The following is a 22,995-nucleotide window of genomic DNA, read 5'->3' on the forward strand; positions in this document are numbered from 1 at the left end:
GTAGTTACATTGGTACGGGGTGAAAAATAATGGAATAGCTTTGGAAAGTCTTAAAGTCACGTGATATAGCAAGCAGGGCAGGGAGATAACTGTTCGGACATCCTTCTAACATCCAAATGGATTCATCTTGGAAGAAGTATATTGGAGCCCTTTGTCTAGGCACTGGTCAAATTCAGTTTTAGTGTTTTGTTTCTGCCACCATGGCATACATTACAGATATCACCTCTCATTCTCCCCAAAGAATCATCTGTGTCAGTCTATTTTTCTTGCCTCGTGCTTCACAAGGTCTCTGTTTATCCAGTATTGTTTCCCCAGTGGGCTGATGAGAAAGAAAAGGTGGTTTTATTTGGGTTCATCCAGATACATCCCTGCAACTGGCCAGATTGAGGCAAAAAAGTAAATATTGTCAGCTGAGGAAATGCAGTGTGTTAGTCTTGAGGGCTGTCTTGGATAGGCTGCTATTCCATCTCCCACTGAGCGCTGCCTCCCCCGCAGAGGCAGAACTGATGCGCCAGGTCATCGGCCCATTCTGTCTTGACTTGCTCCAGCCCACAGGCTTTAAAAAGTCCGCTTTGCAGGGGACAGGTGGCATGACAGGGTGGATTTAGGCAGCCCGAAGCCTGAATGCGAAGCAGAGCTCTCTCTCTCTGTGCTTTCTGTGCGACCTTGCTTGGATGGGTCCTTTCCTTTTCTGGGCATCAGGGTCTCCATCTTCATGAGGTGGGATGGATTATTGCTCTCCATAGGCCTTTAATGACTCCAACTGTGTATCTAAGTTGGGTGAATCTTCCTCAACTGGAGATAAAAGAAAGGACTATTCTGTGTTTGTTGATTTCTTTTTAGTGATGACCACACTGTAGAGTGACTAGAGACTTTTTCTTAAGATAGCTTCCAAGAGAAATCTATTTCTCTCTTCCTTTGAAGACTGATGGATAGTTTCCGAGCATTATGGGGGCTGCTTTTGCAAAGGTATCATTTTTCCATTTCCAGAAAATGGGTCTCTCAAATCTCATCTAATGTTTTTACAGCAGTTGCACAACAAATCTTAAAATTGCCAATTTTGTTTTTTCATTGGTTATTGCCAACATGTTGCTATAAAACTAACCTGACTTTTGTTTGCAACTAATTGGTAGTTCAGCAGAGAAATTTATGAAGGGAGAGGAGAGGAAGGGGACAGACTAGAAATGGATGGCGGCTTCCCAGAGCAGCGTTCCCTGCATCCTCATTGTTCTTGGCTCTGCTAGGGTTTCTGACCCTTTCTTTCCTCTGCCTGCATGAACAAAAGCCTTAATCTCTGCAAAACCTAGAGCATTAGAATGGGATCCATTTCCTAGTAGGAAACTAGTTTTGTCCTATAAAACATTGCACAAAGTCATTTTTTGATCAAGTCTCATCCTAGCCGATGCCATATTTTTAATAACCTCCCTTGACACATAAGGCTAACATTTTGGTCAAATAGCAAACTATGGTTTATGTGAATAGGGCTCACCACAAAAGTTACTTTGATTTTGATAAAGTTCATTGCTTTTCTTTGTCTAAGATGTTTTATTTCAAAAACTCATTGAAGCACAAAGCTGTAAAGACCATTAAAGTTTAAATAGTCTAATTTATACATGGAATAGATGGGGAAACACATCCAGAGAAGGGATTCCTCTGTAATTATAGAATAGATTAGAGACAGGCAGGTAGGAAGTGCAAGCCAGGTCTCCTGGTTCCCAGGTCAGTGTTTTTTTCCAGTCTATTCTGCTCTATCTCTGAAAGTTGGGCATCGGTCCAGGTGACCCTGAGCTTTGCTAACCCGAAGAGCCCTTGTTCCAGCACATACCTGTGATTGGTTTTACCCAGAGCCATTTCTTTCTGTGCTGTAAAGTTGGCCTTGTACTCAAGTGCACGTCAGAAAATATTTTCTTCTCTAAGGAACAGCTCACCAGAACTGAAAGCCTGTGCCATTAGTACATATTAAATATGCCCATCAGTTTCTTACTGCTTTGTGTTCAGACTAGTCTTGATCAGTATGAAGGGGACAGAAGAGGCAAAGCCTCACGCCGTCCCCATGGAGATGTACCGTGAAGGGCTGAATCAGGTGGTGAAGGCTCTCAGTAGGCTAGAAATTCAGAGGGGATAGAACTTAGTCCCGGAGCAGTTAAAGAGTGTTTCCTGGATTTGGGACTGGGGCTTGAAAGATGAGCAGGCTTAAGAAGACATAGAAGAAGGCATTCATTCCTGGACAGGGGAAAGGCCTGAGCAGGGACATGGCTGGGGGTGGGGAAGTCGGGGGGGCGGGGCGGAGAATGTGTGCTGTCCTCCTGACATCTGATTCATGTTATGTCATATAATCCTCAGAACAGCTCTGTGAATTCGGTGGTTCTGCCTCTTCTCCACCTGAGGAAAGTGATGCTCAGAGAGGTAAAGTGGCTAGCCCAAGATTCCCAGCTAGTAGGTAGCAGGGTGAGGATTCACACCCGGAGCTGGAGCCTCCAGCGCCATCTTTGTGTTACCACACACTGAAAGTAGAAGCAAGGGAAGGAGTTTAGGAGCTTCATCTTGATGGCCATAGCAGGGAAATAAAGGCTAAGAGGTTGACTGGAAAGAGGATTCTAGAGGGCCTCTAGAGCCGACTGAGGAGACTGGGTAGATGTGATAGTAAACAGGGAGCCATTCAAGATGCCGGAGGGTTCACATGGAAACACAGAGTTGAAAGACTGGAAGTCAGCTAGTCAAAGAAGGAAAGCCATGTTTTAGGGAAACTGATCTGGTAGTGGTTATTGGTGGGGGGACGGGTTGGAGGGAGCAGGGACTGGAGACAGGAAGGCCAGCCCGTGGCTTCTTCTGGCTTCCCTGCCTGCAGTAGTGACCTGTGGTGGGGACCAGTGAGGGAAGCGTCTGGACCAGTACAGAGGAAAGCTCAAAAAAGAAGCCCAGTAGAATATCGGTGCGATAGATGGGCTGTGTTTCCACCACATTGTCACCACCATGACACTGGCAGGGGCAGGAAGGCCTGCGGAACACGGGCAATGCCAGTCACACAGATTTGGGTTTGAATCTTTATCCCCAAATTTACTACTAGTATGTCTTCGAAAAGGTAATTTTGTCCTTCTGAATCTCTATTCATGTCTGTAAAGTGGGAATAATAACTTCTAACCTATTTCCATCTCTTAAGGTCATTATGAGGATTAAATAAATTGAGGGTACAATCCAGGTTCTCAAAAAATATTAGTGTCCCCCTTTATCTAGTAGAACATTGGCGAAAATGACTGTCATCTCTCTTTTAAGAATAATAAAAGATTATAGGAAAGCAAGGCCCAGGGTAGAAAAGAGCAGAGATGTTTGAAAAACGGAAGCTGTCTTCCATTTCAAAGGTTTTCTGATTCTGAATTTAATCTAACTCAGATTCCTTGTTTTTCCCCTACATCAGGAAGCTTGTGAGGGTAGCTTCAGAGTGCCACCTAGGGAGGTGACTTGGGGCCCAGCAGGGAGCAGCAGGAAACTAGTCCCCCACATGCCTGATCTGGCACTCGGACTGCCCACCCGCAGTTCAGACTGTGGAGGAAAGAACGGACTTGACCTTGGATCCGTGTTGCCCAGCTGGCCCCAGGCAGCGCATCTCACTTCCAGCATGGCTTATCTTGCCGAGCCATATGAGTAGATGTGCAGTCCTGAGGTTTGCGGCACAGGAAGACCAGGTGGATCTGCTTATCTGATAGCAGGCCTGCAAAGATCTGAATGATCTTGGGAGCAAAGGGAAGCAAAGGCAGATGAGGCCAGGAGGATTGTTACTTACTGGCATTCATGGGTGGGCTGTGTTGCTGGGTTGTTTTGTTTTTGTTTTTATTTTTTACTGACTGGAAAACGTCAGCAATTGGGGAAGGAAGCAGTGTTGCTGACTGCCCTGTCTTCCCGTCTGTGTATGCCCACCTTCTTTTCCAAGCCAGGCTTCAGTAGAAAGCTCTTCAGTCATCTTTGACAGTGGTTCTTGCCAGTCTGCCATCAGTTCGGGTGTGCTCACGGTCTCTCAAACCAGGACCTCTCCCGAGAGGTCTCCTGACCACATGATGTGGATGACCTACAGGTCTTGCTGAAGACAAGAACTTTAGGCAGAGCCCTCTCATTACCCTGAGGAAGTTTAGCTTATTAGCAGGTGCCTCCCCTCCTTCCCCACAGAGGCCATTTCCACCTTCCATAGACTCGTTAGAAACACAACATAAATGGCAGTGTCAAAGTCAAAACTCTATTTTTTAACGATAATATCAGCAAATGGTGTTTGAGTTGTTAAAAGAGCCAGAAAGAGAAACAGTCTGAACACCTGTAGTTCATTGCTAGATCCTTCTGAGTCCTTTACATTTACCAACTCTGCCCTGAAACTTTCAGAGTACTTCCCTTGTAGGGAGCATTATGTTCCGTTATGTGTGCCATCAGAATCAGACTGAGGACGCCGTGGTTCTGTTTGATTTGTGAAAACTATACGTGTTCTGAGCCAGAGGGAACGCAGAGATGAAATCCCCCTTTCCCAGTTCAGTTCACGGGAAACTGAGGCCAGAGGTGGGAAAGGACTTGCACAAACACACTCCGATTGATGGCGGAGCCTGGCCGCCGCCTGCCCCGCTCCAGTGGGGGGTGGCTTTCAGGCTTAGCTGTACGCCGGAATGACTTCGGGAACTTTCAATGATCCTGGTCCCTCGGCTCCACCGAGAGTAACAAATCCGAATCCCGGGGAATGGGGCCTAGGCACCAGTGATTTTTACAGCCCCAAAGGACCCCCGTATGTGCCACTGTGGAGAAGCACTGTGCCAGGATGTGTGTCCCAGCATGCCCATGTGAAAGGGAGAGAAGTCTGTCTAAAGTGTCACAGAGAGAGAAGTTAAATGTATGTGTTCCTGAGATTCGGTCAGGCTCCGAGCGGCCTTGTTATAACATGAGTACAGCTTAGAATCCCAGCCCTACAACTTAATAGTCCGAGTGACTTTTGGCAATTGGCTTCACCTTTCCATCTGAGGTGAAAATAGTGTCTCAACACCTTCCTTCCAGGGTTGCCATGGAGATTTGAGATAGTGGATATAAAGTGCTCAAATAAGGCCCGGTGCATCATAGGTATTTTGTAAATAAGCGTTATTTCCCTTAAACAAAGTTAATGTAGTATTTATGGAATGAGTCCCTTGTAGTTGTGCAGCAATGTCTTTTAAAGGACAAGAAAAGTTTCCAACGCCAGCCTGTCCGACGACACAGGTGCTTGTGTTCTTATCCCTTTCAGGTCCATCTGGGAAGCGGGATTTGGGTTGATGAGGAGAAATGGCACCAGCTACAAGTAACCCAAGGAGATTCCAAGTACACAAAGAACTTGGCAGTCATGATTTGGGGAACAGATGTTCTGAAGAACAGAAGCGTCACAGGAGTTGCCACAAAAAAAAAGAAAGATGCGGTCCCTAAGCCACCCCTCTCGCCTCACAAACTAAGCATTGTCAGAGGTAGGTCACCCAGTACAAACGCCATGACTGAGATGCCGTCCTGTACTCTGTCAGGAAGGTACCAGACCCAGGTCAGCAAACTCTGAAGCCTCTCCATGCCGGGCCCCGGGCTGGGCGCGGGACCTAAGAGCAGATAATGGACCTTGTCCCAGAAGAGCTCATATTTAACAGGGAGATGAGCTGTGGACGCAAGTACGGTTCGGGTCACTGGCGTGAGAGAGGGAGGTCTCAGGAGGGGACCAGACCCCTAGCTGGAAAATCAAGGAAGGATTCCTGGGGAAGGGGGTCACTGCCTTGGGCCTCAGAAGCAGTGCTCCTGACCGCTAGCCTCTAAGTGTCCAAGCCGCCATGTTTCAATGAAGAAAGTAGACTCCATCCACATGTACATTTTGAGCAGGCCCCATGCCAGGTTCTAGGGCAGACAACAAATATGTCACATAATTTCAGGTACCGATGAAGGTGGTGAAAGCATCATCACATGTTATGGCAGGACAAAGAGGGCTGCGTTAGCCGCAGTGGTTGGAGCAGGCCTGCTTGAAGAGGCCAGGGACTGGAGGTGGATGAGGCAGCCCCGTGGAGGTCTGAGGGGTGGTACAGTAGGCGGAATAACAGGTGCCAAGGCCAGCGTGCTTAAGGGATGAGGAAGCTCCAGACGGGCACAGAGTCATGAGTGAGCGGAGAGTGAGGTCAGGGAGGTGGGCGAGAGCGGGTCTTGAGGGCCGCGAAGGCCACATGAAACAGCTTGAATCTACTGTACTCACAGGAGAAGGGCAGTGGGGTCTGCTGATCGTGGAGTGACCAAATGGGAGATCAGTTAGGACACTCATGCCGTGGCCTCAGATGGAGATGATGATGCCCTGGACTAAGGTTAGAGCAGTGGGAGTGGGGAAACATGGCCATATTTAGGGTATGTTTTGGAGGTCGAGGTAGCAGGACTCAGCGAGGTTCAGTGCTCAGGCTGAGGTTGGAGCTATAGGGTCAGGCCCATGTCGCCCTGACTCTGGTGTGAGGCTTATTCTGCTCTAGCGCAGCTGCCCTCCTTGCCTGGCTGACTCATGACTAATTGATTTAGGCAGCCACTTATTTTAACCTTTAGTCTGCTTGCTGTCTGAAAGGGTGGTCCTGAGTTGGGAGGTCGCCCTGAGAAAGAGCCCTTCCTGGGGATGCAGTCCTTGCCCTGCTGGATAGGTGACCGACCTCTGACTCCATTATACTTGGAAGGTGACTCAGCAGGTCCCAGAGGCCTTCCAGTGACTGGCTGGCGCCCCATTGTCATGTTGTGGTCTAAAATCATCTACCGCATGTCTGCCTCTGGCACAAGTCTGACCTTCTCTGATTCACCTCCATGTCCTTGGTGCCCGGCACGGGTCCTGGCACACAGTAGGAGCTCAATAAATGCAGTTTGAACAAATGAAACACTGAGAGCGGCAAACTGATCCCCTGACTGACCCTTGGTGTGATTTCTTGTCGGTCGCTTCCCCTTCGTGTCTGAGTTTCCTCAGCTGAAAACTTCCCTCTTCAGACAACTAAAAGGGTAGAATTATAACTTGGAAAGAGTTATGTGTCAACTAGGAAAGAAGTTACCATTCTTTGTTGACAAGTGCGCTGCCTCCATGGAGCCGACGTGACACTGTGATGGTCACATCATTGAAGTTCACTGTCTTTCAGTGCTTCTCAGCTTGCGGACTCTCTCCTGTCTACTCCCGGTGCAGGGTGACGGCAGGTCGAAATAGGAACCAGGTATCTAAAGCCTGGGGTCGAGCCCCAGCTCTGCTTTGGTTTAGCTATGAGCTTACCCCGGTTCCTACTAGATTCACTTTTGTTTCCCCAAGCCTAGTGCGGCGCCAGTACCGAGCAGATGCTTGGTGTCTCCGTCTGGAAAGCCAGGATCGCCGTCCTTGGCCTGGCTACCCAGTGGCCCACACAGACATTTTGACTATTCTTCAAACCCCATTCAGATGATGTCCTGTGCAGCTAATCTGGCTCCCAGTGCTACGGAACAGTCTACAGTACCCCTCAGCTACGTGGCGTAGGGCCATCCCAGACTCACGGTTTTCAGCCGCACCTGCCAAGCCCCCCAGGTTTTCCTCACTGATCCACTCCCCCATTTCCCAAGCTCTTTTTAAACCTTCTCTGCTCTTCCTAACATGATAGTCCACACCTCCCTCTTTCTCAAAAGATGGTCGTGCCTCTTCCTACGTAGAGAAAAGAAAAGTCTCTCCATCTGGATCCCAGCCCCCCTGCCTTCCTAAGTACCTCGTTCCTCCAATTATGCTCCTGCGCTCCCGCTTCCTTCCCAGCATCATTTAAATAGACTTTGACTCCTCATTTCTTAAGAAAACAAATAAAACACTCCCTAGAGGCCACTCCTACCACCTAGCTGTTGCCATGTCTCTCTTTTCCTTTTCACATGTCCTTTTCACACTGAAGGGGTTGTCCACACTCGCTGCCCGTGTTCACTTGTAATGCCGCCGCTGTCTGCTGTCTACTCCCAGCCCTCTCCTTCATCTGTTCTTGCCTCGTTTCCCACAGACTTCCTCCTGTGCAAGTCCAGGGCACGTGTTTCGCCTCCTCCCCGGACTGTCGGAGATGACCTCTCCTCCCTCGCTGAGAAACTGTGCCGCAAGCTCCATTTGCTCCAGCTCCCCTGGCTTCTCATCCCCCTCGTGGGCTCCTCTCCTGCCGCCCTGGCCTCTGTGCCCACGGGGTCCTCTCTCTCACTCCACACAGCGTTCCTCCCTTCCCACTGTGCCCACGGCCCTCTGTGTGCCCCCGGCCCAGGCTGAAATCCACACTCCTCGTCCTGGAGCATGTCTGCTGACCTGGCCTCTGGGGAGCCCTCTGTCCTTCCATCTCCCACTGTGCTCTAACCACAGGGGCCTCTTTCCCCTTCCTTCCTGTTCCCACCATCTGCCCTGCACACCCTGCCTCCGTCTGATCATCCAGGGAGGCCTTCCCTCACAGCCCAGTCTGCAGGAGCCTTTCTGTTGCTCTCCGTCACGTCAGCATCCCCCTACATGAAGTCTCTGCGTAGCATTTCTTGTTTGTTCCTTACTGGGTGATTGTCTTCCCCCCCACGCCCACTGGAATATAAGCTTCGTGAGCATCTTGTTCAGGGCAGGCAGGTAGTGAGTGCTCTGTGAACATGTGCTGACTCAGCGAACGACGCTCCCAAACCTCTCTTCAGCTCAGTCCACACTTCTGAGTTCCCAAGCCGCACATCCAGGTGCCCACTGGCCATCTCCTCACCGATGCCTACGTGACACTGGCACAACTGCACCCCTCCCTGCTTGCTCCTTTCTCCTCTCTCCAGAGCCTTGTGCCCCTCCTGTCTCCCCTGTCTTGGTGAAGGGGAGATGCGTCATGCTTACCTCCTCCACAGGCCTCGTCCTGTCTGTTCTGCCCCCAGATACGTCTCAAACCACCCACTCCTCTCCCCGCCCCACGGCACCTTTCGTCGTCAGGCCATCATTTCCCCCCTACACGACTCCAGCAGCTTCCAGACTCCTCTCCTCATTATGTAACCAGAGTGATCTTTCAGGATCATGTTTGCATGATCCCATTACCACCACCCCGTCACAGCCAGTCCCTGGCGCCCAGTGTTAAAAAGTAAGCTTCTTAATGTGTCACGAAAGCACCTTTAGAACCTGGCCCCTGGCCAGTGCTACAGCTTTATTTTTCACCAGTCTATCCCTAGAGTTCTTGCCCTCGTGAACTGTTGTACTCCCTGAGCAAGCCCTGTTTCTTCATTAGGGAATTTGGAAATGCCATTCCTGGTGCCTAGACCACAGGTCATACTACCACCCTGGGCCCGGGCCGCTTTGCCCGGCCAGCTGCTACTACCCACCCAGATATGCTGACGAGAACCTTCCTTCAGGAAGCCTTCCCTGACCTCTCAGGGTGGACGGACCCTTCGGTTGTATGTCCCAGAGCCCTTCGTGCCTACCTCTCTTCTCTTTTTACTGTATCTTTGCCTGCCAAGGGCCTGGGGAGGTCCTAGCCACAAGCCCAGAAACGCTTGCCGTGCACATGAACGAGAAGGAAGAATGAGCTGCCCAAGGCCGTACAGCTGGTTAGACCGGAGCCACGCAGAACGAGGCTTTCAGACCTCCTCGTCTCCAGGGGTTTCTTGTCTTACCAGTGCTGGGTCTTTCTTAACTACAAGCAGGCAGGTTTGAAGTCCGTCTCCTATCCCACCATACACTCACCATTTTTGGCCTAATTCTTTGAGCTCCTCCAGACCGATTTGGACTGGTCCTTCCCATGCCAGCTCTTTGTGGATTGAGATTGCTTGCGTTAATTTGATGTTTACCACATGTAGTCTCGTTTGCCATATCAAAATAACAATCCTTGATGCTCCTGAGGATTTTCTCGTCTCTTTGATGTTAAAGTCATTCCTTACGGGACAGCAGCAGGATGGGTGAACACTGACACCATTTTAGAACACGGGAAGCAGGAGGGCTATAGGAGAGTCTTGCTTTAATGCTAAGCTGCAGAATGACAGTTAAACCTTATTAAGGTCAAATGACCTTTTGCAGAGTGTCTGAGTTTTCTAAATGAGCCACAGCATTGAGTTCTGGTTAATTTTTATAACTTTTTTAATAGGACACATTAGCACTGTTATAAACCTTGTTAATTAAGCAATAATCTCAAACGCTCCCTCGCAGAGGGAGACATTCCCAGCAAGTGCAGGTGATTAATATCTAGACTCTAACAAAGCCTTTTAATCAACCTGAGGGGCCATGCAGTGCTCTTGCCCCCAGGACACGAGAATGGTTGGGATTCCGGGGAAGAACTCTTGTAAAACCTTTCTCCATTCAGCCCTTTCTCTTCCTGCCTCTTCTGTGACCCCTGCCAGGGCTCCAAGGGCCATCACGCCCACCCTCCTTCTCCCCCCTTCTGTCTCCTCAGCCTCTTTCCCACCCTTCTGCCTTCCAGACAGCTGAAGACTTAGCACTGGAGGAATCTCCTTGGATTATGGGGTCTGCCATCCTACTTTCACAGGTGGTAAACCGGAGACCCAGAGGGGTTACCACTTAGAGGTTGCACAGCAACGAGGACAAGAGCCGGATTCGAACCCCTGAACTTTGAAATGGTTCACAGCTTAGGTTGCCTCCCTCACTTGATTCAGGTTCCAGCAAAGTCACTGTGAGTGTCTGCTTCCTCCTGGCCCAGGGCTGGAGTTGGAACGTCCAGGCATTCCTGTCTGCGGGGGAGACACTGGTCACAGTTTTATGAGACCACGGTCAGTGCTTGGAGAGAGAGAGAGCCAGCGAGAGCACAGAGGCTGTCAGCAGAGTGGGGTCTCCCAGCTCAGTCTGGGATGTCCCAGGGAGGCTGAATCTGGAAGAGTGAGTAAGGTTTAGGCAGCTGAAGGTTGGAGCCAGGCTAATCAAGGAAGAGACGATCAAAGACATTGATTTCTGGGATAGTCTGCAGCAGGAGGGAATTGCAGGTGGACCCAGCAGAAGGCAGGAATGGAGAGAGATGGGGCCTCCTACCTTCTTGTCTCAGTCCCTGTGGAAAGGCGAAGACAAGATGAAGTGGAGATTAGCGGGCTTGGGAGTAGTCAGGGAACAGTGGAGGTCAGCCAAAAGCATGTAAAGTCTTCTCTGTGCAGACCCCTTCTCCGTGGGGAGAGCGGGGTGCCCCGGACTCAGAACACCTGTGGCGCATGACCCTGCAGCATGGATGGTACCAGGAGGCAGGCTGGCTGCACACCCAGGAAGGGCTCGGCATTGGGGGCGGCAGCTGCGGACTCGGCCTGTACTCACCTCCTTTCTGTAGGCCTCTGCCTCCTCCTGCCGGTGGAGGGATCAGCATGTGGTAGGCCCTGCAGTCCCTTGGAGTGCTGACATTCTGCATCTCCGGTAGGACTACCTGCTATGGGCTGGCCTGGTAGACAAGATTTTGTTTATCTTTCATAGCACTTCCTTAAGAGTGCGTCATCATGCCTGTTTTACAGGTCGGGAAGTGCAGGTTCAAAGAAGTTAAAATTCTTGTCCACGATTACGTACCCCAGTGGTACATTCCCATGCACTCCTCCAGTCCCCTCATGTCCCCTCCAGTTTCCTTGGAAAAGTCTTCACTCATTCACTTAACACGTATTTGCGTAACCTTGCCCCTCTGCAAACACTCTGCTAGGCCCTGGGAACAAACCACTGTAGCTACATAAAATACTTGTAACAACTCCATAGAGGTGCAGTGTTCCTTACTGTTTGAAGAAGGCTGGCAAAATGTTTATCTCACATGCTTCATGGCAGCCTTAAAAAAGATAACCTGTGCTTTGTTGTCCTTGGTTATGAGGTGAGGAATCTAGGGCAATGATTTGCCTCAGGTCCCCAGGCTAGGAAGTGGGCTGAAGTCAGGCTCCTTGTCAGACTTTGTCGGAGGCCTGCTCTTGGCCTCATCACATTGCAAATGTCAGACTCAGTAAGTGTGGCCATCCTCAGCCTCAGTAGTAATCACCACGATGAGATACCACTTCGCACCCACCAGGCTGTCAAAACCTTAATAACCTGACAGTGTCAAGTGCTTTTGAAGACACGGAGCAACCAGTCCTTGCATACACTACTTTTAGGAGTGCCAGTCAGCGCAGCCACTTTGGAAAGCAGTTCACTAGGCATCACCTAGTAGAGTTGAGTATGCACATACCCTAGCATTCGGCAGTTCCACACAGAGGCCCGTGCTGGAGAATTTCCTGCACGTGCACTCCACAAGACACGTGCCAGGGTGTTGGTAATTGTAGAACACTGGACACAGCCCCAAGTATCCACTGACAATAAATGGATCAGCAAATGGTGGAATGGTCCTTTCAAGAGAATACTACCCGTCAGTGACAATGAATGAGCAGCAGCTGCAGCCTTCCACTTGGGTAAATCACGAAACCGTAATGTTGAGTGAAAAACAGAAAGTCAGAAAGATATGTAAGGTACAGATACCCTTGTAAAACAGTTAAAAAACAGGGAAGAGTAAACAATATGTTATTTAAGAATGTGTACATATGTGATAAGACTAAAAGAAGAGGAAAAACTTCAGGAGAGTGCTTCCCTCTGGTGAAGGTGGGCTTGGGAGGGGCATCCAGGGGCTTTGAAAGGACCAATAATGTCTTATTAAGCTGGGGCTGGGTAGTGGGCACATGGATATTGTATCGTTATTTTTAAAGTAGAGACCTACAGTTTATTCTTTTCTAAGTACACTTGTGATGAAAATTTAAAAATACAGCTGTGCCAGACACAAGACTTGGTATTTGGGAGGTATGTCAAGAGGCTCATTTTGTTTTTGCCCCCTTAAAAGATTGTACTCCAATCCACCATTAATCCTTGGCCATCTTGTTTCTTTCCCCTGTCTAGAGTGTTTGTATGACAGAATAGCACAAGAAACTGTGGATGAAACTGAAATTGCACAGAGACTCTCCAAAGTCAACAAGTACATCTGTGAAAAAATCATGGATATCAATAAATCCTGTAAAAATGAAGAACGAAGGGAAGCAAAATACAATTTGCAATAAACTTTGGATTTTTCATAAAGCCTTATCGTTTTCCTTGCGTGGCTTGTGATTTGCGGGCGATGGTGCTGTCCAGATCAGACCCCACCGTGTGTGGTGGGATGTGGGCAGGGAGCCAGCAGGTTTCCAGGGTCATCGGCTTACCCTGAACTTGGGACTCCCCATTCCAAAGAAGTCAGACAGATTTGCTGAGACTCAGGCAGCAACCTGGTGCCAGCGCCATTCTGGGGATGGGGAAAGCACTGTCTTTTCGGAGGGGGATAAAGTGTCTCTGAGTTGCCTATCACTTGACTAAGAATTTGAACTAATATTTTTACCATTCAAGAACTTCTATCTCTGTTCCTCTATTTTGTTCTATAATAAAGCTTCATTAATTCTTTGATGTAGACAATCATTATCCTCATTTATTTAAGGATATCAAGTGTACAGAGGAGGCGACCAGTGTCCTTTGAGGGCGGAACATTCAGGCTGAAAGCAAGAAAATTCATAAGGGGTGTGATTGCTGTCTGCAGATCTGAAGGGCTGTCTCGAAACCAGATTACTTTCTCTTACTTCAAGGGACAGATCTAGGACCAGACGCCTTTCTCACTCAAGATGATCTGAGATCCAGCTTCCTTGATAAATTGAATCCATCTCTGTGAAAGCGTGTAGGGGGTGGTAATGTGAGATGTGGTCCAACGTTAACCTTCAGGAAGTAGGGGGCAATGTCACCTTGTGTCAGTTCGTTTATCCTTTTATATCTCAAATGATCTTTCAAGTTACATAATTTTTATCTCATTCAGCAACTGCTTCGCTAAGGTGCCTGGTGCACAATCTGGCAAACCACATTCGATCTTCCTGTTGATTTGCACTTCGTGTAATGCCTGTGAAGTCAGCATGGTGTATTGGAAATGGCAGGGGTTTGGGGCTGAGCGCCTGGGTTCCAAGCCTGGCTCCCCTGCTTGCTTTGGGCTTAACCTAATCTCTTGAGTTTCCGTTTTCTGTTCCGTAAAAAGGAGATGATATCTACCTTGCAGAGTTGCTATAAGAATTCTTTATCTATATATAAAGTGTTCAATAAATGTTGCCGATTATTATTTTCTTCATTTCTGGTTATTGGCTTTTAGGCATTGGTTGGAAAACTTCGGCCTCTGGTTTCTCTAATACTTTTTTTATCCACGAGACCATTGAAGGTCTATAAGCAAAAGGTAAGGGTGAGTGGGATGAGTAGGGGAGGTGGCTGCCTCTTTGAGGAATTTTATTTTAGTAAATAAAAGGATCCTTTGTAATGTAAAATATTGTATGCTTGATAGTAGGATGTGTAGATGTGAATTTCCTTTTATGGCATTTCCCCAACTTTCCACAAACTAGCAGTGCAACCTTGGGCTGACTGCTTAACTTCTCGGAGTCCTTATCAGTATAATGAGGAAAATAATGTCTACCTCACAGGCTGTATGGATAATTAAATAATAACAATAGACAATATGTGTCAGGACTTTTCTAAGTGTTTAACACAGTTTAACCTGTTTCACGAGTAAAGTACGTGACACTTGGTAGCAGCGTTCGATAAATTCATGCTATTAAAATGGGTTCACTTCAGTGGTGTGGGCATGAGTAGTGTGGAATGCATGAAAGAGACTGGGAAAAAGTATGCGTTATTCTTGAGCTCATCCCCCTTCTCCCCTAACCACGGCGAAGACACAGATGCCCAGAAGCTCTGTGCGTTTCCCTTCAAAGACTTACCATACGGTAACTGCTTTATAGGTGCTTTTAGATTAGTGGGGGGAATAGTCATGGAAATATATTTTAAAACGCTGTGAGAGATGTGAAAGTGCTTTGGGTAATGTACATTGCCTATAGTAGGGACAGAACAGGGTGTGAAATGGTCTGGGATCTGTGTTCAAATCCTGACTTTACCACTTCTGGCAAGGTCCTTTGGCCTCTCTGGGGCTCATTTCTTTTAAAGTGGAGATAACGATCCCTAACTCAGGGTTGTTGTGGAGAGTATTCCAGGTAATATCTGGGAAAAGGGCTCTGGAGATCTCAAAGAGCCACGCAGATGTTAGTTACTTTTAGCTTATAAGGCAGAATAAAGTCAAAAGTGGTTGTGACAAGGAAGGACATAGAGCCAATTCTGATGGGGAGTGGTTCATACCCTAGTTAGACTGAGATGGTTTTGAGCCCCTCTTGTGTACCGGGTGCCCTGTTACTGCTATACAGGGCAAGGCCATCATTCCTATACCTGCACAGATGAAGAACTGGGCTCAGAAAAGGCTAAATAGCGTGTTGGCCCAGGTCTCAGATTTGTCAGCAGTGGAGCCGGGTCAGAATCCAGGTCTGAGCAAAATCCGCCCTTTTACCTCTTCCCTGAAAGGTGAGTTGGATGTTAAGGCCTGGACTGAGACTAAGACCTGTAATTTCAGGGTATATTTAGAGAGACCCAACCTCAGTAACCAATGGAAATCGGTCTCATTAATTCAAGCCATTTGAAGGAACCATAGTACCATTTAAAAGGATTCACAGTTTTATTACCTTCAAATACACAAAATTCAAATTCATTTTGTGCACTAGAAAGTTTCCAGACAGGTCCAGTATTAAGAATTTGCTGAGGCTTAAAATACAAACTTCTGGGCCATGGCTTAGTGAGCTTGAGTCAGTAAGTTTGAGATGAGGCTGGGAACGTGTATCTGACCACAAGCTCCTCTCTCGAATAGTATCAGTCTAGAAGTCATTAGAAGACCCGCTTTACTGAAGGAACAAGAGTGTTTCCTACGTAAAAAGACATGCTCCTTCCCAAGTGGCTGAGGATACCGGAAACAGAATAAATTTTCTTTTAAATAGCTGAGGCTCCGACCCGAAAGCTTGTTTAGAGTCACTCTTTCCTGGTCACCGAGTGCCGTTCAGTTGGACACGATGCAGAAGGTGACTTTCAGTTTAGGCCCCAATGAGCATCCCCTCACTTTCATACTTAGGTTCTTTCTTTCCATTCCTGTGACAGGCCAGTGAGTCATGGAGGACGGGACAGTCAGGACTGAATCGGCAGAGCCCGGCTGGATGGGGTTTGGGCACTGTCTTCAGAAGTCCTGGCAACAAGTTCTCGGTTACCAGACGAACCTAAAAGATGTGGCTTGTTTTTATTTTCTGGCAGAGGAACGTGTGTGAGTGACCGTTCTGTGCCTGTGGATTTCTTGGATGCATTTCAAATTATGACTTGGTTTTGTAGTTACAAAGAAATAAAAGCCACTTCACAGAAATTTTTGGAAAAATAGGGAAAAACATTCCAAATAGAGCTACTGCAAGCATCTCTTGTAGTCTCTTTTTAAATGCGTGAGTATGTATTTTGCATACCTGTGATCATAGCATATGATCAGGTTTGCATCCTTCCCTTTCCATTTATCATGTTTCCCTGCTGCTCTGTGAAACCTAACCATCCGTTCCAACATCCACCAAGTGGACGGATGTCAACCTATAGTGGAATAAACCATCTGCTGGGCTGTGGGGCTAAGGCAGAGGGCAGCCAGCTCCTGAAAGGCACCACTGCACACACAGGTCCAGCGTAGGAGGCAGAGAGAGCCTGAGTCTAGAGGTCACCTCACTGGAGTTCAGTTCCCAACTCTTGCACTGACTGCGTCACCTGACCTGAGTTACGTCTTCCTGAACACCAGCTTCTTCATTTGCAAAATGGAGGAAATAACGTCCCATTATGGGGTTGTTAGAAGGACTGAGAATGTAATTAAAGTGCCAGGCCGGAGTGGATAAAGGGCTACCAGGGTGAGAGCTGACATTCCTCTCTTCTTCTCTCCCACACCCATTCAAGTCCTCCCCCGAGTGCCCCGGTCCATTCTCCAACCTGCTCAGACCTCTCACATGGTGACCTTGGCTTTCACACCTGCCTTAGGCCCTCCAGACAGCTTGAGTTTGTCCCACAGCCCTGGGTGCTCGTGGGCTTCCCCCACCCCCCACCTGCCCAGCACACCAAGCAAGCCCCTCCCTGCCTTCCGGCTCCCCTTGCCTGCCTCAGCCCCTAGCCCCACCATCCAGCTGCCCATTTGCCCTTCCTTGTCTTTTAGGTTGTTTATAAACAAAACTCAGGGGAAGATTTTTGTGTACACAGTTTTTTTTTCCCTTTGTATTTTCTATCATTTTCTTAAGGTTGTTTTTACCTGAGTCAAAAGGAATGACATCTTTTTATCATTCTTGATACATAGAATGAATGTGACCATGTTTTAAATTATTTTGCCAACTTACTAGGTGAAAACTAGTACCTCATTATATTTTCTTTGATTATTTCTGTGATTGCACATTTCCCCAGAGTTTGGTTTCTTATTTTCAGTGAAAAAATAAAGGCTTAACCTGTAAGCATTTCCAGCAGAATCCATTTCATTTTCTGTGTTTAGTTTTCTTTGGACAAATGTGTTTACCTTGAACATATAATTTTTACTTTTATATCTGCAAATAGACATGTCAACGGATACTTTCATCACTTCTTTCAAAGGGATTGATCAGTGTGTGCCAAACAGCTTCATAGGCTCGTGGAACTTCCGGGTCAAAAGTGAATTTGGAGGTCCTCTACCCAGATCTCCTATCCACTAAAAGCAAATGCCTTTATAGACCATGCTTGCATACCTTCAGGCATAGGGGAGTCATCTTCCTACCCAAGAATCCATCCAATTATTGCTATCACTGAGATGTTCTTCTGTTGAGCTAAAAATCTACTTCCCTGAGACTTCTAAGGTCGTTCAAATTCTTTCCTCTGAAGTCACACACAACGCTTCTTGTTGTTGAGTTGAAGGTGGCAATTATGTCTCTTCACCAAGTAATAAGTAGTTCAAATTCTGTTTTACCATTTTCAGATAAGGGAGGCTACACAGGAAAGAGTGGAGCTTCTGGACTTAGCCCTGTGTTTGAATTCTGACCACCACTTACTAGTATGTGACCTTGAACAAGTGCTTAATCTCTCTTAGCTTCAGTTTTCTCATTTTTAAAATGGAAGCCTAGGGCGCCTGGGTGGCTCAGTTGGTTAAGCAACTGCCTTCGGCTTAGGTCATGATCCTGGAGTCCCAGGATCGAGTCCCGCATTGGGCTCCCTGCTCGGCAGGGAGTCTGCTTCTCCCTCTGACCATCTTCCCTCTCGTGCTCTCTCATTCTCTCTCTCTCTCAAATAAATAAATAAAATCTTAAAAAAAAGAAATGGGAGCCTAATACCCACCTGCCAGGGTGTATCAAGGGCCATGTAAGATAATGTGAGTAAAGCAGCAAAGCATCCAGTATCTCTCAGTTAATCCTAAGACCTCTGACCATCCTGGTTACTCTTCTATGGCTGTGTCCCTAAAAGATAGGGTTCAAGACTGGATAGGTACTTTAGGAGGGGTCTGAGTGGCACTAACTAGAGCAGGTTGTCACCTCTTATGCTAGCATATCTCTGTCAATGTGGCCTAACCCTGAACTAGCATTTCCTGTGATAGAATTGTCTCCTGTGGAGTGTATGGACACCAAACTTTACCCTGCTTTCTCTTCTTCACTAACACAATACGTGTCCCTTTAGTTCACAGTGTTATAAGAGGGACGTAGTTCTTGGAGCCAGAGAAACTTACACAAAATTCAGATCCTGATTTCACTCCTTGTTGGATTAGAGGAAATTGGCCAAATTTATGATGTCCCCCACCTTGTCCTTTATGCAGTTGTTCTGGGGGTCATACTGACCTGCCACTATGCCATCCTAGTTCCAGGCTTCAGTATAGTGCTTCTTTTTGTTCCCTTTTCCTTCCCTTTTTCCCTTTAGCAGCTCTTTATCACACCCCACCCATTCAAGTGTGTGTTCTTTTTTTTTTTAAGGTTTTATTTATTTATTTGAGAGAGAGAAAGAGTATGAGCAGGGGGAGGGGCAGAGGGACAAGCAGGTTCCCCACTGAGTAGGGAGCCCTGACACGGGGCTTGATCCCAGGACCTTGAGATCATGACCTAAGCCAAAGGCAGATGCTTAACTGACTGAGCCACCCAGGCGCCCTTCAAGGCTGTGTTCTTAGATATATTTCTTAAATGAAATACAGGACTTTGCATTTATCCCTCTTCCATTTCATCTTATTGGTTTCAGCCCAACATTCCAGCTGGTTGAGATCTTCTTTTCCATTTGTGTTTAAAATACAAAACAGAATTTGAGGAAAGCCAAAGCCAAAAAAGAAAATCCAGCCATAATCCCAAGAACCAAGCCCAACTGCGCGTCACTCCTGGGGGCCCCTCCTGTCTGTCCATGGGCAATACCTCTTTGTTCCCGGTGGTTGGCCAGCCTCCCGTGACCCTGCCTTGCTCGTCCAACATCATGTGACCAACATTTCCCCCCTCTGCTGCCTGATTTGCATAGCTACCATTTTAATGCCCTTCCTGGTATTGAGCTGTGAATACCTTCTTATCTCTTGTGTGTGTTTTGTTGTCTCTAGTGTCTTGCTATTAGAGATAATGCTGCCATGATCCTTTATGGTTATTTGTTTCTTAAATTCCCAGGACTGAGCTAACTGGGTTAAAGGGCAAGAACATTTTATAGTCCTTTCCATGTGTTGTTGTATGGTTTTCCAAAAGGTTCAGCCATGTCTCAAGCAGGGTAGACATGCATGTGTTTTTGGAATTTTTAAAGAAGCATGGTGAATTAACTTTCTATATCGATGTACCTTATCAACTCCTTTCTAGGCGAATTGTCTGGGTATGCATTTGGATATGTGAGATCCCTATGGAATTTGATTTTATGATATGCCCTTTCTCCTAGTTTTATAGCATATACATATGATCTTTTGTGTCCTAGACAAAATTATCAATAATAATGCTTAGTTCAGTGAAAAGGAAAGAGCCATGTGGTCCTCCACTAAAGACCCTCTTCTCATTACAAATTAGCCTCTTCGGAGCTGGGTTATTCTAGTAGCTAGAACTCCTCTGTCTGGTGAGATCATGCAACGGCTCTAAGAGCTTCTACCTGAAGGATGGAATGACTGTCAGTTGACCATTTGTGTGTCAGTCCATCCCTCCCTCCATTCATTTTACATGTGCTGAATGTCTAGCCTGTGCCCAGCACTCTGACAGGCACTGCTGGTCAGGTCCAAGCAGGAAGTCACACCTCAAGTGTGGCTCCAAACTATGTGTTCTTTCCACTGGTCCAGAAGGTATTCTTTCAGCCCCATCCAATCTGACACCTGAGGATATGGGCATGTACTATTTCATTAACTGAAGAGGAGAGAGGTTCTGTATTCTAGCCTCACTGTCTGTATCCAGAAGTTTCCCCCATCAGTAATTAATGGAATTTATTCAGTCATTCAACAAATATTTATTGGGTGCCTACTATGTGTCAGTCACTGGTCTAAATGCACAAAGGGCTTAAACTCCAGCAGACGTGGAAAGGGATGGAGAGGAAGATAAACAGTAAACATAATAAATAAGAAAATTGCAGAAGGTAGTGAGCACCCCGAGGAAAGGAAAAGCAGTGTGGAGTCAGTGAGACTGTGTGCGGGGGGCGGTGAGGGAAGGCTGGCCTATCAGTGGGGTGCTGGGGGAGGCTCGTCCAGACGGTGAGGTCTGAGCAGAGAGCCCAAGGCGCTGAGGTTGTCAGCATGGGGTGGGCAGCCCTGCAGGACCCTTGCCATGGGAGCTGGAGGGATCCCAGTGGCAGGAAGTGAGGGGCATTAAATACGTCCTGTCTGCCTGGAGCCTCGGTTTTACTCTCAGATGAGAGGAAGGGAGTGGAGGAGAGGAGGAAAGGTGGATTTTAACTGGTACTTGAAGACACTGTATGTAGCAACCAGCAGGATCCTAGCATAGAGGAAGCATTTTCATGAAGAAAATGAAACAGGAGACTTCAAAAAAGATGGGCACTTGAAGGAGGTGGTGGTGAAGAGCTGCTCCCCCCGGCACCCTCCCTCCGGTCCCTCTGGGAAGCTAGGGGTCCCTTGCGCTGGACAGGGTCGGGGTGCTGGGAGCCAGGCGGTCCTAGGTTTGAATCCACGGCCCCTCTCCTGCTACATGAGTCCCATGGGTTCCTGAGCTTCTGTTTCCACATCAGAAAAATGAGAACGGTAGTTCTCACTCTATAGTATTGTTGGGAGGACAAAATGAAGAAGCACACAAGCCAGCTCCCGACAGAAACGTGGGTCCCGGTGTGGTGCTCGGCTGCTGGCACCCAGACCACTTGTGGGAGCAAAGGGATCCTTTCACGGATGTGTCCTGTCGCTGGACGTGGTGATATGGACGCCGGGCATGCTGACTAGCTCTGAGACTTGGCAAGCCATCTCTCTCTCTCTGCCTCTCTTCGCCCCTGTAGTACAGCACCAAAAACACTGTCTCTGAGGGTTTGCTCTGGTGAAATCCCAAGTGAAAGTGTGTGAGCAGGGGCCTGGCCCTGAATAGGTCCTGGCTAAATCCATGTCCTTTTGCTGGTGTAACACCTCAAGTCCCTGGCGGGGCGTGCACCTGTCGTCACCTCCACAGGCACGGCACCCACCCTTTGCACAGTAAAACTTAGAGCACCAGTTCTAGCTAATGAAGGATTATCTAGATGCTCTAGACTCTCGGCCTGTGTCTCAGCCCAGGGGTTTCTAAAAAGAGCAAAATGATCGCTCCCAGCATGGGGGGCCTGGGTCCAGTGACTAGCTGCTCACTGGATGAATGAATGAGTGAATGAATGAATGGCTTTATTATTATTACATTGATTAATAATATGAAAGACTCACAGACATTACTGCTTGTGAGTCCTCATAGCAGTTCTCTGTTGTGTCTTTATTTGGAAGATAAGGGAACAGGCTATAAAGAAGAGTAATTTGAATTTCCTGAGTTACCTAGTTAATGGGTGGAACTTAAACCCAAGTCTCCTGAGGCAAGATCCAATGCTCTTTCCTCTCTATCAGTGGTTCTAAAACTTCAGCCTGCTTCAGAATTTCCTGCAGGGCTTGTTGAAACCCAGATCACAGGTCCTGCCCCAGAGTTTCCGATTCAGCAAGTCTGGCGTGAGGCTCAGGAATTTACCTTTCCATCTAGCTCTCAGGGTGATGCCCAGGCTGCCGGTCTGGGGACCACACTTTGGGAATCACCGGTCTAAACAAAGGCACTTTCCCACATTAGAATTATGTTAAGTGGCATGTAATTACATCTTGGTGATTTCTTACTAATGTGCCAGGACCAGCAGAAGCTGTTGATCGAGAGCAAGAAGGATGGGCAGAGTGCCTGAGCCTCACAGCCAACTCCGCAGCCAAGTGCTTAGTGACTCCGGAAGTGAGTCTCACTACTTTGAGACTCACTTAGCCGTGTGGAAAATGGTATTTTCCATCTGCCTTCCAGGGGTGGTGGTAGATTGGATGATGAGGTGGTAGATTGGAAGAGGGACTATTTCAAGGAATCAGTAGGGCAAAGCCTCCCTGCTTCATTCATCTACTGTGCCCATTTCCAGGTGTCAGGGACATGAAACAAAGAAAGAGCCAGACCCCCACATCCTCCCTCTGCACCAACACCCTCCTGCCCCAAACAGTAACCAGAACAATTGACAGGTACCTACACTGAGTTGTGGATTTTCTCTCTGTGTTCTTGTTCCTGAACAATTCACAAACTCTATCATAATTACATTCACTATCCACTTTAGCATCTTGGTTTCTCTTCTGTTCAATGATGTATTCCAAGTACCTGGCACATAGTATACACTCATTAAAAAAGTATTGAATAAATAAATGCAAAGTCAAAGACTCCATAGGAGGCTGTGGCCCCAATCCAGACCTGAACTAAAACAAGGACCCCAAAGTTGGAGGAAGAGGAATGGAGCAGAGACAAATCTAGGAGTCATTGCGACTCAATCCCTGCGCAGAAAGGACAGGCCTGTTCCTTAGCTCCTGCCTAGGGGCAGGCCACGGGTGTTCCTGATCAGGCCGGTAATGTTATGGGAAGAAAGAGGTAATAAATGTTCAGGGCCTGGGCCACTCCCACACAGAGTCTTCTGTGGGAAGAATCTGGACAAGGGATCCTCCTCACCCCCTGGAATGGGCACCTGAAATTTTCCAGAAACTTTTAGTGAGCCCAGAT

General features: G+C 47.7%; 1 protein-coding gene across 9 annotated transcripts in view; it reads left to right on the forward strand.

Moving 5' to 3' along the window:
* Positions 1–22,995, forward strand: part of LOC112823825 (AGBL carboxypeptidase 4) — a 1,550,619-nt gene that overhangs the window by 1,341,908 nt on the left and 185,716 nt on the right. Inside the window, exons 5-7 of one of the 9 annotated variants that reach the window (XM_073896785.1) lie at positions 2,344–2,406; positions 5,249–5,462; positions 12,815–12,991. The exons of 7 other annotated variants lie outside the window; for them this stretch is intronic. In XM_073896785.1, the coding sequence (XP_073752886.1) occupies positions 2,344–2,406; positions 5,249–5,462; positions 12,815–12,972 (435 nt within the window). In that variant the 3' untranslated portion in view covers positions 12,973–12,991. Of the gene's footprint in view, positions 1–2,343; positions 2,407–5,248; positions 5,463–12,814; positions 12,992–22,995 lie in introns of those variants that run through there. One more of the 9 variants, XM_025871567.2, reaches the window with a different exon arrangement.

This window comes from Callorhinus ursinus, unplaced genomic scaffold (genome assembly GCF_003265705.2).
Source record: "Callorhinus ursinus isolate GAN/ISIS: 27379988/994484 unplaced genomic scaffold, GSC_fseal_2.0 scaffold9, whole genome shotgun sequence".
Taxonomy (NCBI): Eukaryota; Metazoa; Chordata; class Mammalia; order Carnivora; family Otariidae; genus Callorhinus; species Callorhinus ursinus.